At 61.9% G+C, this 12,634-nt stretch overlaps 2 protein-coding genes across 3 annotated transcripts in view; both read right to left on the bottom strand.

Annotated features, from left to right (window-relative positions):
* The window catches only part of RALGDS (ral guanine nucleotide dissociation stimulator), a 40,213-nt gene extending 37,175 nt beyond the window's left edge, over positions 1-3,038 (bottom strand). The window contains exon 1 of the mRNA XM_036260950.1: positions 2,980-3,038. Coding sequence (XP_036116843.1) covers positions 2,980-2,997 — 18 coding nt within the window. The 5' untranslated portion in view covers positions 2,998-3,038. The remainder of the gene's footprint in view (positions 1-2,979) is intronic.
* A 3,103-nt stretch (positions 3,039-6,141) lies between these two features.
* On the bottom strand, positions 6,142-11,769 carry GBGT1 (globoside alpha-1,3-N-acetylgalactosaminyltransferase 1 (FORS blood group)). 2 transcript variants are annotated; one of them, XM_036261172.1, is made up of 7 exons: positions 11,645-11,769; positions 10,445-10,616; positions 9,843-9,908; positions 8,987-9,037; positions 8,873-8,908; positions 8,213-8,347; positions 6,142-6,933 (listed from the first exon to the last, which is right to left on the bottom strand). In XM_036261172.1, the coding sequence occupies exons 2-7, from the start codon at positions 10,513-10,515 to the stop codon at positions 6,249-6,251; spliced, it is 1,044 nt and encodes a 347-aa protein (XP_036117065.1). In that variant the 5' UTR covers positions 10,516-10,616; positions 11,645-11,769; the 3' UTR covers positions 6,142-6,248. The 2 variants fall into 2 exon arrangements, with proteins under 2 accessions (XP_036117065.1, XP_036117066.1); XM_036261173.1 differs by lacking the exons at positions 10,445-10,616; positions 11,645-11,769 and adding an exon at positions 10,033-10,154.
* Between the last annotated feature and the right edge of the window lie 865 nt (positions 11,770-12,634).

Here is a 12,634-nt window from a genome sequence, read left to right as displayed (position 1 = left end):
GGGAGTTTAAGCAGCATCGCCCCCCTTGGGACAGGGTCTCTGGGGAAGGGACCCCTCCAGCCTCAACCTGCCCGACAGCCCACTCATGGCCACGGCTGCCTTCCGAGTGCCCCAGACTGGGGCACACCCTGCCCTGTGGTAACAGAGCTGTGGGGAGAGCACAGGGGTAACCACAGTGGCAGTACCCCTGGAACCACTGAGCAGGGCCAGCTCAGCTAGCAGGTGGAGGGCCCCTGACAACACACCTCTGCCCCGCCGGCCCCCTGGCTGCCCATCCAAGTTGCCATGGTGGTGACCCCATGGCCCCACCTCCGCAGTATGTCACCCCTGAAATGACTGTGCACCTGGTCTGTTTACAGTTGAGCCTCGTCTCCTGGAAACTGGAAGGGGAGACCTTTGTCTATGGTGCTGTCGCTCAAAGCTGAGTTGGGGCAGCCCCAGGGTCACAGTGCCACCTGCTGGCACTGCACCAGGACCCCTCGAGCCAGGGGAGACCGTTGTTGTCCCTGAGCGCATCCCAGGCTCCACTGACACCCGCAACCCCCAGCTGCGGGCAAGTCCCAGAGACCGGCCTCAGACCCATGTGCTTCTCTTGTACCTGCGGGCACCTGGGGACCTGGCCTTCAGGGAAAGACTCACTCGTGTCCCTGTTGTGGGTTGGACTGCGCCTCACCCCTTACCCCCAAAGATATGTTGAAGTCCTAACTAACCCAGGCACGTGCGAGCAAGACCTTATTTGGAAATAGGGTCTTGGCGGATACAGTCACATTAAGATGAGGTCACACTGGATGAAGGTCCTCATCAAAATCAAATGACTGATGTCCTTAGACGAAGAGGGAACACTGGACACAGACACAGGGGGCCATGAGTTTGGAGTGCGGAATCGAAAGGACAAGGAACACGAAGAAGCCGGCAGCCACCACCCAGAAGCTGGAAGGGGCAGGAAGTTGCCTCTTCAGCCGTCAGGGGGGGGCGTGGTGCTGCCGACACCTGGATTTTGGACTTTGGATTTCTGCTCTCCAGAACTGAGAGAAGAAACGTCTGTCGTTCCAACCACCCGGTTCGTGGCATTTTGTTAAAGCGGCCCCAGGAAACAAATACAGCCCCCCACTGGCCCCGCCTCTGCTACCCACACAAGTGCTGCCACGCCAGGCAGCTCCAGGCACAGCCCCAGGACCCGCTGCGCATGCAGGTGGTGACCTGGGGCAGTGAGGACAGAGGACAGGTGAGTGTTCAACAGATACCAGCCCCCATCCTCCTCCTCAGCGTTGCAACTCCTCAGACCGACCCTGAGCACAGGACACCTTCTCCAGCCGCCACACCTTCAGCTCCGCCTATCCCCAACCCACTGTTCCCAACCTGTGCAGGGCTGGCTCCTCTTGTCCTTCTGGTCACAGCATAAATGTCACCCAGGAGACCTTTAGACCCCACCTAGGGTCCCGCCCCCTCCGCACCTGCTTCCTTTCCCCACAGCACTGATTGCATTTGTGCATCTGTCCATCTGCCCCTCCAGGCGGGGACCATGTGGGGCTTGCTCAGGGTGAACGCTCGGGCACAGACACTGGATGACCAATGAGAGGGTCTTGGAGCCCCTCCCACCTCTGAGCTGCTCACACTGTGGACATGGAGACTAATAATAAAAGGTGCATGTTGGGTCCAAGGCAGCGGGATGCCCAGAATGACCCCTGGGTGTCCCTTCCCTGCTCTAGCAGCTCCATTGGGCACAGCCCGCCCACTGGTGGTCAGCCACAGCACTGCAGCCCCAGGCAAGAAAACCAGAAAACAAACATACACCTTTGTTTGGATGTAGTCAAGGCAGCTGCTCTCCCTGGCACCAGAGGGCAAAGGAACAGGACCTGCAAGCTCTGGGGGCAATTTCTGGGACCCCAGAGCCCCTCTCACTCCCCTCTTTCTCCCCATTGTACTAGTTCATTCATGAGGCCTCCTCACCCCAGCCAGGGCAATAACTCCATACCTACTTCCAAATGAAGACCCCAAGGCTCCAACAAGGATGGCCTTGTCCTTGGTCCCCAATGAGTAGTCCGGTGCTTTGTCATGTTCTGCACTACCCAGGTCCCAGGACCTCCAAACCCCCAGGCTGTTCAGGACTTCAGGGGAGTATAAAGCATTTTCCAAGGACTCAGAGCACAGTGGGTCATGGATGGAGAGCCAGGAACAACAGACTCTTGTAGGAGCCCATGGGAGCCTCGGTGTGACACCATCCCCGTGCACCCCAATTTATAGAGGAATAGGCTGAGGCCTTCTCTCCTGTAGCCCCCTCCATGATAGGGGCAGTGGGTGTCTCCTCCTAGTTCCAGAAACCCAGAGTGAAGGATGCAGGTCTCCAAGTCCTCTCCACGCCGCCCTGGGTATGGCCCCGGCCCAGGCAGACCCCTGGGCACCTTTGGGACCCCCTGGCCATCAGTCTGGCATTTCTCCCCTCCCTAGGTTATGGACCCACCGGACATGTTGCTAGGAGACTAGATGCTCCTGATGGCTGGGCTACCTCCAGCCTCTTTCTGATTTCCCATCACCTGCACAGTGTGTACTCCTCTGAACACACTCCATGGGCCCCACCTGTGAAGTCAATGTGTGTGTACGTGCCTGTGCCCACGTGGGGATGCCCAGAGGAAAGGGCCCCACAAGGGAGGGGTGAACAGGGGTTCCCCCAGGATCTTAGGAGCTCTCATGCCCAAGATAAACCCCATGGAAGAATTGAGGCTGGCCTCGTACCCTGGAACCTTCCCGGCTCCTCGGGATTCTGCCCACCTCGTGGGCCCCGGGCCAGTCCCTGCTTTTCTCCTGGCCTCAGTTTCCAAATTGTACCAGGAGGGGTTGAACGCGGAACTGCGTAAGCGCGCGCTGAGCGTGAACGCAGTGCCGCGCTGCCTCCCCGCCGGATGGGGTGTGGCGGGGACATGCGGTCCTCCCTCCACCCGCGACGCCGGGGAGGGCGACCAGGCCCGGCGTGGCACTCACCTGGCAATCTACCATCATTCTCGGCCCTGGCAGCGCATCGCCGGCCCCAGGGTGGGGCCCGGGACTCGCAGAGGCCGCTCGCCTCGGCCCGCGCGCCGCACAGGGAGGCGCCCGGCTGCGAGGCTCATGGCGCGGCCTCCTGTCCCCGCCGGGCCCGGGGCTCCGCAGCCCCCGCCGCCAGCGCCGCTCCCATTGTCTGCGCCGCGCCGCCGGCCGCTCGGGCCCCGCCGCACGGTTCCGCCCGGGCTCCCGGGCAGCGGCCGGGTGGGCGGGGTCAGCCGCGGCCCCGCCCCGGCCCGCCGCAGGTGTGAGGGGCGGGCCCCGCCGGGCGAGCTCGGGGGCGCGCACCAGCCTGCCTCGGGTGTGTGCACCCCGCCCGCGCAGCTGGGCCCGGAATCCACGCCGGGCGCGCGGCGGGCCCGCGGACAGCGCGCACTCGCGAGCCCCGCCTTGCCGCGCGCGCGCAGCACACGGAGGACCCCGCTCGGTGGGTTCGGTGGCTGCCGCCCTCGCCGCCTGCAGCGTGCTTCCTACGCCTCCTTAGGACCTCGGGGCGCCCCAACCCAACCAGGCGAGGTCCGCCGGGTGCTGGGCCGTGAGAGCGTGGCGACCTGGAGACATGGGAGTCATCGCACATGCACCCCCATCCTTTCGTCCTGGTCCCCGTTTGCCACCTGCAGAGGCAGCTCGGTGGATGGTTGGGTCAGGGGAACCTGGAAATGGTAATGGACGCCGAGCGTAGGCAGCAAGGTGAGGCCGCCCGGTCCACACCCCCGCCCCTTTCTTCCTGTTAGGACCCCAGACACAGGGTCCATCTTATCCCTGCTGCAGCCCGGCTGGACGAAGGGGGCCAGAGCAGTCCAAAGAGGAGGGAGCTCCACCCCCATGTGGGTGAGTGTTGGGGGTAGTCACTGCTATTCGGGAGCCCCCTGGACGCTCAGTGCTTTCACCACTTTGTAGATGAGCAGTGGCCCTGTACTCAGCTCGGAGTGACCAACTCCCACCGTGAACTGGGAGCCCAGAATCCTTGCTCTTTGCTATCCAGCCCTGCGCTGACCATCAGAAAGCCTTGTCTTATGTTGGGGCTCCCTGGCCAGGGGTGGCCTGAGTCAGCCTTGTAGGGGAGAAGAGCCCCCACCTCACTCCCGGCCCAGCTTTGGGCCTAATGTCTCTCAGACCCAGAGCCTTCTCAGCCTTGGCCCCTGCCCCTGGGGACTATGGCTGACCCTGGTCCCCATCCAGGGCATAGTCCTTAGACACCAGTGACAGGACCCAACTGCTGGAACCTCACCAGGGTCCAGGCTACTTCCCTAAAAGGAGCTGAGGGCCTAGGCCAGGGATGCTCCATGGATGGGAAGAATTAAGGGGGTGGGGGGTGAGAACCAGCCTGACCTAGCAGAGGTGGGCGTGCCTGGAGACAGTCCCCGCAGCCCGCCTGACAGGATCAGATCTGACCTATGGGCACCAATCTTGTTTTTATTATTGCGTTTTAGAGAGAGAGGGAGAGGGAGAGAAACAGCGATGTGAGGGAAACATTGACCAGCTGCCTCCTGCACGCCCCCTACTGGGGATGGAGCCTGCAACCCCAGGCATGTGCCCTGACGGAGAGTGGTGCACAGGAGGATGCCCAACCAACTGACCACAGCGGCCAGGGCTGGGCACCAGTATTGCCAGAATAGATCAGTTTTGGGGGTTCTGAAGTTTTTTAAATTGCAGAGGTAAATGGACAAAGTTACAAATACGCCGCTGGGCTCAGAGACCACCCCCTAGGCTCCAGCGCAAGCCTTTGGGGTGATTGACCTGGGTTCAGACCCACAGTGGGGCCGGGCCTGCTCTTCAGCACAGCCCTGCTTCAGACTCTTGCCTCCCCTGAGGCAGGTCCAGACTGCCCTGGGAAGGTGCGCCGCACTGGGGACACACGGGCCACAAGGCCACTCTGTCCCTTTGCCCAGAAAGCACTCCAGCGCCTCTCCAGCCCCGGCTATCTCCTCACACTGGTCACTCGGCCTGCCCCACCCCTGTGATCACCAGCCAAACCACACGTTGCAGGAAGAGCGGGATCCAGGCTGGCACCCAGCTTTGCCAGGGGTGGCCAGGTAGAGGGGTCTCATCCTGATATGGCTAGAGTGCACCCCTTCCTGCCCTCCATCTCTCCTCTCCAAGGCAAAGATGCTGCTGCCACTGGGCCACCAAGCTCTGAGCCCACCCCTACCCTAGGGAGATAGAACCACCATGGGGCTCTCAAGTCCTTGGGGGGCCACGCTGGCCTCACAGGTCTCCTTCTGGGCCTCAGCATGCCTGCCAGTGGCCTCAGGGCTGAGGCTGACCTGGATGCAGGAGGGCTCAGGGACTGAGCCCACAGGGCGTCCAGCGGATGGGCTCTGCTGCTCCCCTCGACTCGCTGGGAATGTGGCGCTGGCAGCACACTGCACACCCCAGCCTCCCGGGAGGGCCGGATGAAACCCGGCCTGTCGTAGCAGCCAGCTTTAGCCCAGGGTTTCTGGAGAAGTACCCTCCCTACCCCCAACCCACGGGCTGCCTGTCTCACATGTGGCCAGCAGCAGACACGCAGACATACGGGTGGGAAAACCCTACTTAGGGCCTAGCCCATGCCATCTTTATTTTTGCCATCTTTATTTTTTTTTATTTTTATTTTTTTGGTATGTGCCCCTAGTGGGAACCGAACCTGGGACTCTCTGGTCCACAGGCCGACGCTCCAACCGCTGAGCCAAACTGGCCAGGGCATGCCACCTTTATTAAAACTGCCGCAACCTTCTTCCAAAGGAGGCAGCGAGTAGGGGAGGGTGGTCGCCATGGGGTGCAGCTGGACTGGAAACCAAAAAGCCCAGACTTGGTCCATTGCACAGGCTCACTCTGCGTGAACTGGCTCCGCGTGGCGAGGGGACATCAGTGCTGGGAGCCCTGCAGCCAGAGAAAGGGGACCTGCACACCTTTCACAACAGCAGTGACAAGTGCAACTCGAAGGGCAACGAGCAACAAAAGGGGGCGGGGGTGGGCAGGCAGGCCCGGCTGCTGGGGAGCCTCTGGGCCCTGCCCTCTCGAGTGACATTCGAGCTTTGCGTTCTCATGGGGGTACCGCCCTTTACAGTTTGTAAAGGCCCTCTCCTGGCAGCGAGGTAGGCAGAACAGGCAGGTCTCGGCTAAGGCTTAGAAGAAAGGCACTGGCAAGCCGGGGCGAGCTGGGTGCCCTCTGGGGCGAGCTGGCTGCAGGGCTTGGGTTCCCATCCATGGCAGCCCCAATTCTACCGTCAGCTCCGTAGCCAGTTGGTGTTCTTGTCCAAGGTAGAAAAGCGGATCAGCTTCAGGCTGGGTGGCCGGGGCTTCCTGTCATCCCAGAGGTACTCAGGGGACAGCACTTTGGAGGGTTTGTGTGAGATGAAGCGGCGGTTCAGGTGGCTCTCCTCCCGCCAGGCCGCCATTATGCCGTTGGCTTTGTCCGCCAAGATGGCCATGTGGCAGCCCCTGGTAAACTCGTACACCCTGTCCACTCGTCCCCCAAAGACTGCCCCACCATAATAGAAGTCCCCCTCGGTGTCTGCCACAAAGGCAGTGGAGACATGCCTGCGCTCATAGGGGAACTGCTGGCGGGGCACAGCGTAGTAGCCCGGGTGGATGGCGGCCACCAGGTCGCCCAGGGTCTCAGGGCCCCAGGGGTTCCGGAACACCATGTCCACATGGACGCAGAAGAGGTAGTCCACCTCCTGGTGCGCCCTCCGGGCGATGTGCTGGCTGATGGTCTCCATCCGGCGCGTGGACATCTCCTCCCAGCGGGAGTGCTTCTGGACGGGGATGACGCTGAGGAGGCGGCCGGGGCCCAGCGGCACCGGGGGAATGGCCTCGGGGTCGTCGGTGAAGACGTAGTAGCACACTCGATAGCCGCGCATGAAGAACTGCTCGGCCGACTCCAGGAAGTGCTGGACGAAGTGGGTGTACCTGGCGGTAAAAACCTGTCAACCAGGCCCCAGCAGCGCCACTGCCTGGGTCCCCCCACATGCTGGCACCACACGGGGCCTGGAGTCAGCCAGGCGGGGTCCACCTCTCAGCTCCCCACCTTAAGAAGTCACTCAGATCTGACTCTAGGGGTCTTTGTCTGTCAAATGCCCACAATCACAGCACCTAAGGCTGTCCTAAGAATGATTTTTTTTTTATCCTCAACCTGAGGACATTTTTTTTCCATTTTTTGTTCAGATAGAGTGGGAGGGAGAGAGGAAGAGAGAGAGAGAGAAACATCGATGTGAAGGGACACATCGAGTGGCTGCCACCCGCACGACCCAACCAGGGCCGGGGACAAACTGCAACCGAGGTACATGCCCTTAGCGGGAACCGAACCTGGGTCTCTCTGGACCGCAGGCCAACGCTCTAACCGCTGAGCCAAACTGGCCAGGGCTGTCATAAGAATGATTCTGATGATTGTTATACTCACAAACCAACCTACGTTTTACTGAGCACTTACTAAGTGCCAGGCCGGGTTCTAAGGGACTCCACCGCAATCCCACGTTACAGGCAGAGACACTGTGGCTCAGGGAGAGGAAAGGAGCCGAGAAGCAGTCAGTGGCTGCATCAAGGGAAGTGAGTGGTGTTGGGTGCTGGGGGCCCAGTGCAGGGGAACTACGTGGCCCCATCCTCCAGGCCACAGCTGATTGCACCAGGGGTCACCTGGCCGCAGGTAGGCCATCTACCATCTAGACAGTACTTTAGGCCTGAGGGTCCCATCATGGTCCCTCTCTCAAGCGGCCTAGCAAGGACCCAGAGGGAAGCTGCCCGGTGGTGGCCCCCATAGGAAAGGCCAGGTGGGGTCGGGAGGAGAGGGGAACAGGAGGAACCCAGAGAGCAGGCAGCACACGGTGTGGGGAGAGGGTCCTGAGGGTGGGGCCAGCTCAGCCTGGGTCTCTGGACCTGCTGGTGGCCTGACCACTATGTGAGGTGGTCTGTGGGGTCCCCTCCTTCGTACCTGCCTGGACTGTTCAAGGAGAGCAGAGAGAGGGGGAGGGCACAGGGGTCTCCTGACAAAGGCTTCTGCTGCTGCCTCACCTGGGCTGCCTCCCTCTCCCCTTCCATGCCAGGGCCAGGCCCCTTCCTCCAGGAAGCCCTCCTTCACCAGCACACTCTCCCCCCACCTTCCGCCTGCACAGCACCTGGTTCAGGGCCTTCCTGGTGCCTAGGCAGGTGCTGCGTCCAGGACTGGCCTCACCCCAGACTATAAACTACTCACCTCCCCACAGCGAACACCGCGAGCCCCGTGGTCAGGTTTAGCGGCTGGTAGATGCGCTGCAGAAGGTCCAGGTTGAAGGTGCCCTCAGAGACGATGGGTGCGAGCCAGGGCGTGAGCGTCAGCAGCTCTGTGGGCCTGGCAGCAGGGGAGGCTCAGGGAGCTGACACCCTCCCCTGTGAACACCTCAGGCCCACCTTAGCCCTGCCTCCCACACTGACTCCACCAGCTCCACCCCTGTCTCTGGGCCTCAGCATCCTCAGGTGGGAAATGGGGATTGTAACAGCTACTTCCCGGGGTGGGGGACCAGGAGTTAATGCACGCCAGGCACTGGCTAAGTGCCTAACAAACGGGTTGTGAGTATTGTCACTGATGATGGACCGAACACCTGCCATGCAGCAGGCACCGAGCCCTGCAGTCCATCAGCCCCGTCTCCAGCCTCCTGTGAGGTGGGTGTCATTATCATCCACCTGTGCAGAAAAAGCGCAGAGCAGTGGGGTGACCTACCCAAGGGTCACACACCTGTGACAGAGTGAGACGGGCGCCCAGGCCCCAGTCCACCTGAACGCCAAGGCCACCTGGTACCTCCACCGCCCCAACTTACTGCTCAGAGCTCTGTCCCCCCACTTTTCATGCTGTACCCAGGCCCTAATCAGCACCTACCTTTGCTCCAGCAGCTTGGGCTGAGGGTACTGTGACCTGCAACCGAGAACGGCCAGTGGTGAGGGAGGTGGCCCCCACCCCAGGGCCACGAGGGGGAAATGGCAGTGGACTTACGGGGCCACGGGCTGGAACGGCTTCTGCCCCCTGTACTGCAGCTTCATGTTGCTGGTGGATGGGTGATAAAGAGCCATCAGTGCCAGGCGGTGAACCCAGCACCCCCCGGCTCACACAGACTCTGTGAGCCTTCCCCATGCTCTGCTCCATTCTGCAGGGATACTGAGTGGCGGGGTGGTTGGTCCCAGAAAATATAACTCAGTAGAACCCAAAGATAGACAACTAGAAAGAGAAAAAAAAAAAAAAAACAGTAGCAAATAAGCTCAGCCAAGGCTGATGAGAGAACGCAAACAGGCCAAAGGGAGAAGGTGGCCAGGAAGAGGAAATGCAGGCGGTGGGAAGGCCGGGGGAAGGAGGGCCTCGCAGGAAACAGAGAAAGAAACCAGGACTCTGGTCTTAGATTTTCTCGTTCCCAGGAGGGGTCCGGGGCCAGTGTGGGTATGTGTGTGGTGTGCCCTGGCCCTTCTGGAAAGCAACCTGACAAGCTGGATCAGGAACCTCTCCACGTACGTCTCTGATCCAGGAAGTAAACGTATTAAACAGAAAGAACTTTTAAGATGGAAAAAGCTGCCCATCGGTGTGGCTCAGTGGACTAAGCGTCGTCCCATGGGACTGAGAGGTTCTGGTTTGATTCCCGGTGGTCAGGGCACATGCCCAGGTTGCGGGCTCGGTCCCTGGTAGGGACTGTGCAGGAGGCAGCCGATCAATGTTGCGCTCACACATTGATGTCTCTCTCTCTCCCTCTCCCTTCCTCTCTCTCTAAAACCAATAAATAAAATGAACAAACAAAAACCCTCCCATCTCCCCCACTCCATGCAGCCCACAGGGCCTCCGATTCTCCCAGCCCCATACTTACAAGATCTCTGGGCAGGGAAGATAATAGGGAACATAGGAGAATGGCAGCCAGTTCTCGACATACACCCTAGGAGGAAAAACACCGCTGAACAACTGCCCCAGAGGCTGAAAACCCACTGGTGCACATCAGTGGGAGTGAAGGCCCCAGCGGTGCATCTGCAGTCCCCGATCACCCCTTGGGTATGGCTGACCTCGGGGACAAAGCCTCTTGGTCTCCCAGCATGCAGTCATTAGTCACCTGTGAAGTCATTCATTCCTGGGGCAGGAGTACTCTTGACTCCAGACCCTGCACACAAGAAGGGGTGGTAGTGTGGTGAGGGGCAGCCCAGGGAACTTCAGAGAAGGAGCACACAGGGTGAACTGGGAGCATAAACAAGTTTCTCATCAACACAGCTAGAGGGATGGTCGAGGCAGAGGCAAGAACAAGTGCAAAGGCCAGGAGGCCAGTACTAGGCAACATTCAGAAGCAGTTTGGTCCTACTGGGGTTGGGGGACAGGTGTGCCAGGAGAGGTGGGCATCCCCTGAAGGGGTCAACTTTGGGGACTGAGATGCCAAAAGAGGAGTTTGAGGTGGGGCTGGAGGACTCCACGGGGCATGCTCACCACAGAACGCAGAGGGCCGTGCCCAGCACCAGGCAGAATCCCAGACCCAGAACCAGTCTGTGGCAGCGCATGGCTGGGGGCGCAGCACCTGAGCCTCAGCACCTTCGGAGGGTGGGTGTTCCTTGGCAAATCAGCCCTCCAATCTTGGAGCCTGTGTCCGTGTGGGGAACACCTGCAAAGAAACGTTCCTTATCTGGAGGACAGTGGCCTCAACCTTGTTGCCCCGCCCTTCCCTGGGCAGCCCCACCAGGGGAATGTGGACCCCAGGCCCAGCTGCTGCGCTCAGCGCTCAGAGGAAGCCTGCAGCTGTGCACTGGAACTGGCACTCGGGCCTGGCCGATCGCCCCCCAGCCTGGGCTCTCGGGTCTCGCTCAAAATTCCTCCCACGACGGTGAAGAGAGGACCCCTAGACAGCTCGAGGGCGGGCCGTATGGGCAGGACCTGGAGAAGGGTTCCCCAGAGCAACTGGGAAGGCACCGGAGCCTGCACAGCCCGGACCGGCCATGATTCCCCGGGGGTGGTGGGGGTGCGGTGGGAGGTGAGGCCTGGCCTCCAGGGGACCGCGGGAACGTGCTCCAGCTCTCACTGGCTCCGTAATGTACACCAAGTCACTGTCCCGCTCCCACCACAGCCCCAGGATCTGCCGGGATAAAGGGGCCTGGGTTGGCGGAGAAAGGACAACACGCACCGCCCCTGAGGATGACCCGCGGGAAGCGCTTGGCTTGTTCCGGCTCACAGCGAGCACGGGACCGCAGGCAGCAGGCGGGGTCCGCCCGAGGTCAGAGAGAGGTCCGGAGCGGGACTTTCGGGGGCCGCTGGCATGCCAGCTCCCTCTGCCTCCCTCTGAGGGTCTCGGTTTCCCCACCCGGGCCAGGGCGCACAGCGTCCTCCAAGTTCCCGCCTCGACTTCAGTTCCGCTAGACCTTGCCTCCCGCGGGGTCCAAGATGCCGCAGCAGCTCGCCGACGCAGAGCCAGCCCCGAGCCCGGTCCCCCCCAGCCCCGGGTCGCACCCAGGAGCCTGCGGCCGGAGAGCGCACCTCGATTTCCGCCCGTCAGTGCGGGCTCGGGGCTCGGGGCGCCCCTCCTCAGCCCGGCGCAGCGCGGGAACAGGGTGGGGCGGAGGGAGCGCAACTGTTCCTTCCGAGTGCAGACGCACCCCCGGCAGTCAGACCCGCGCGGGGACGGACGCAGGCGCTCACCTCGACCCTGAGACCGGGACTTGATCGCCAGGGCCCCGGCTTTGCCCCTTGGCGAATCGGGTCCAACCAAAGGCCAACTGCCGGAGGCGGGTCCGGGGAGGTCCGCGAGAAGGCAAAGGAGCCACTCGCCTCTGCCACGGCCGCTGCTCCTCCCACGGCCGCTGCCCCTCCCACGGCCGCAGCTCCTCCCACGGCCGCTGCTCCTCCCACCGGCCGCTGGCCGCTGCCCCTCCCACGGCCGCTGCTCCTCCCACGGCCGCAGCTCCTCCCACGGCCGCTGCTCCTCCCACGGCCGCTGCTCCTCCCACCGGCCGCAGCTCCTCCCACCGGCTGCAGCCCCTCCCACCGGCCGCTGCTCCTCCCACGGCCGCAGCCCCTCCCACGGCCGCAGCCCCTCCCACCGGCCGCAGCTCCTCCCACCGGCTGCAGCTCCTCCCACGGTCGCAGCCCCTCCCACGGCCGCAGACCCCGCCCCGGAGCCCCAGCACGTGCCGAGTGCCCTGGCCTGCGCCTATCCCTAGTTGTCTATTTGGTCTGCGCCCTGGGACAAAACAGGCCCAGCTCTGGGCACTCAGCGCCAGGCCTGAGAAGTCAGAGAAACGATTTTGGGGGAAAAACGTCAATGTTTTTAGAGGAGCAGGAAGCAATCACAGTTAGGAAAAAGCCGCTGGACGTCACACCGACTCTCAGTTTAGGGTCACTCCTCCTTTGCTCCGGTACTCTGAGCCTGGCACCGGCCTGGGCGACCGGGAGCGCTTCCGCATCTCCTGGGGCCTCTGTTTCCTGCCCTGTGAATAGGGTTGGCCGTACTTTCCTCACACCCAAACTCCAGGAGCCTCTTAACGCTCACCAAGGGTCGCCCAAGCACGGTTGGAGGCCCTTGAGGCAGAGGCCTCTGCCTAGGTGCGGAGAGAGATGGGGCATACGAGGAACGAAAGAGAAGGGGCCCTAATGGTAGCAAATGTAGCAGTAAGGGGTGGCGTGGGGGGA

This window comes from Molossus molossus, unplaced genomic scaffold (genome assembly GCF_014108415.1).
Source record: "Molossus molossus isolate mMolMol1 unplaced genomic scaffold, mMolMol1.p scaffold_m16_p_14, whole genome shotgun sequence".
NCBI lineage: Eukaryota > Metazoa > Chordata > Mammalia > Chiroptera > Molossidae > Molossus > Molossus molossus.
The sequence above is the reverse complement of the archived record's forward strand: the minus strand, read 5'-3'. Positions and strand labels throughout refer to the sequence as shown.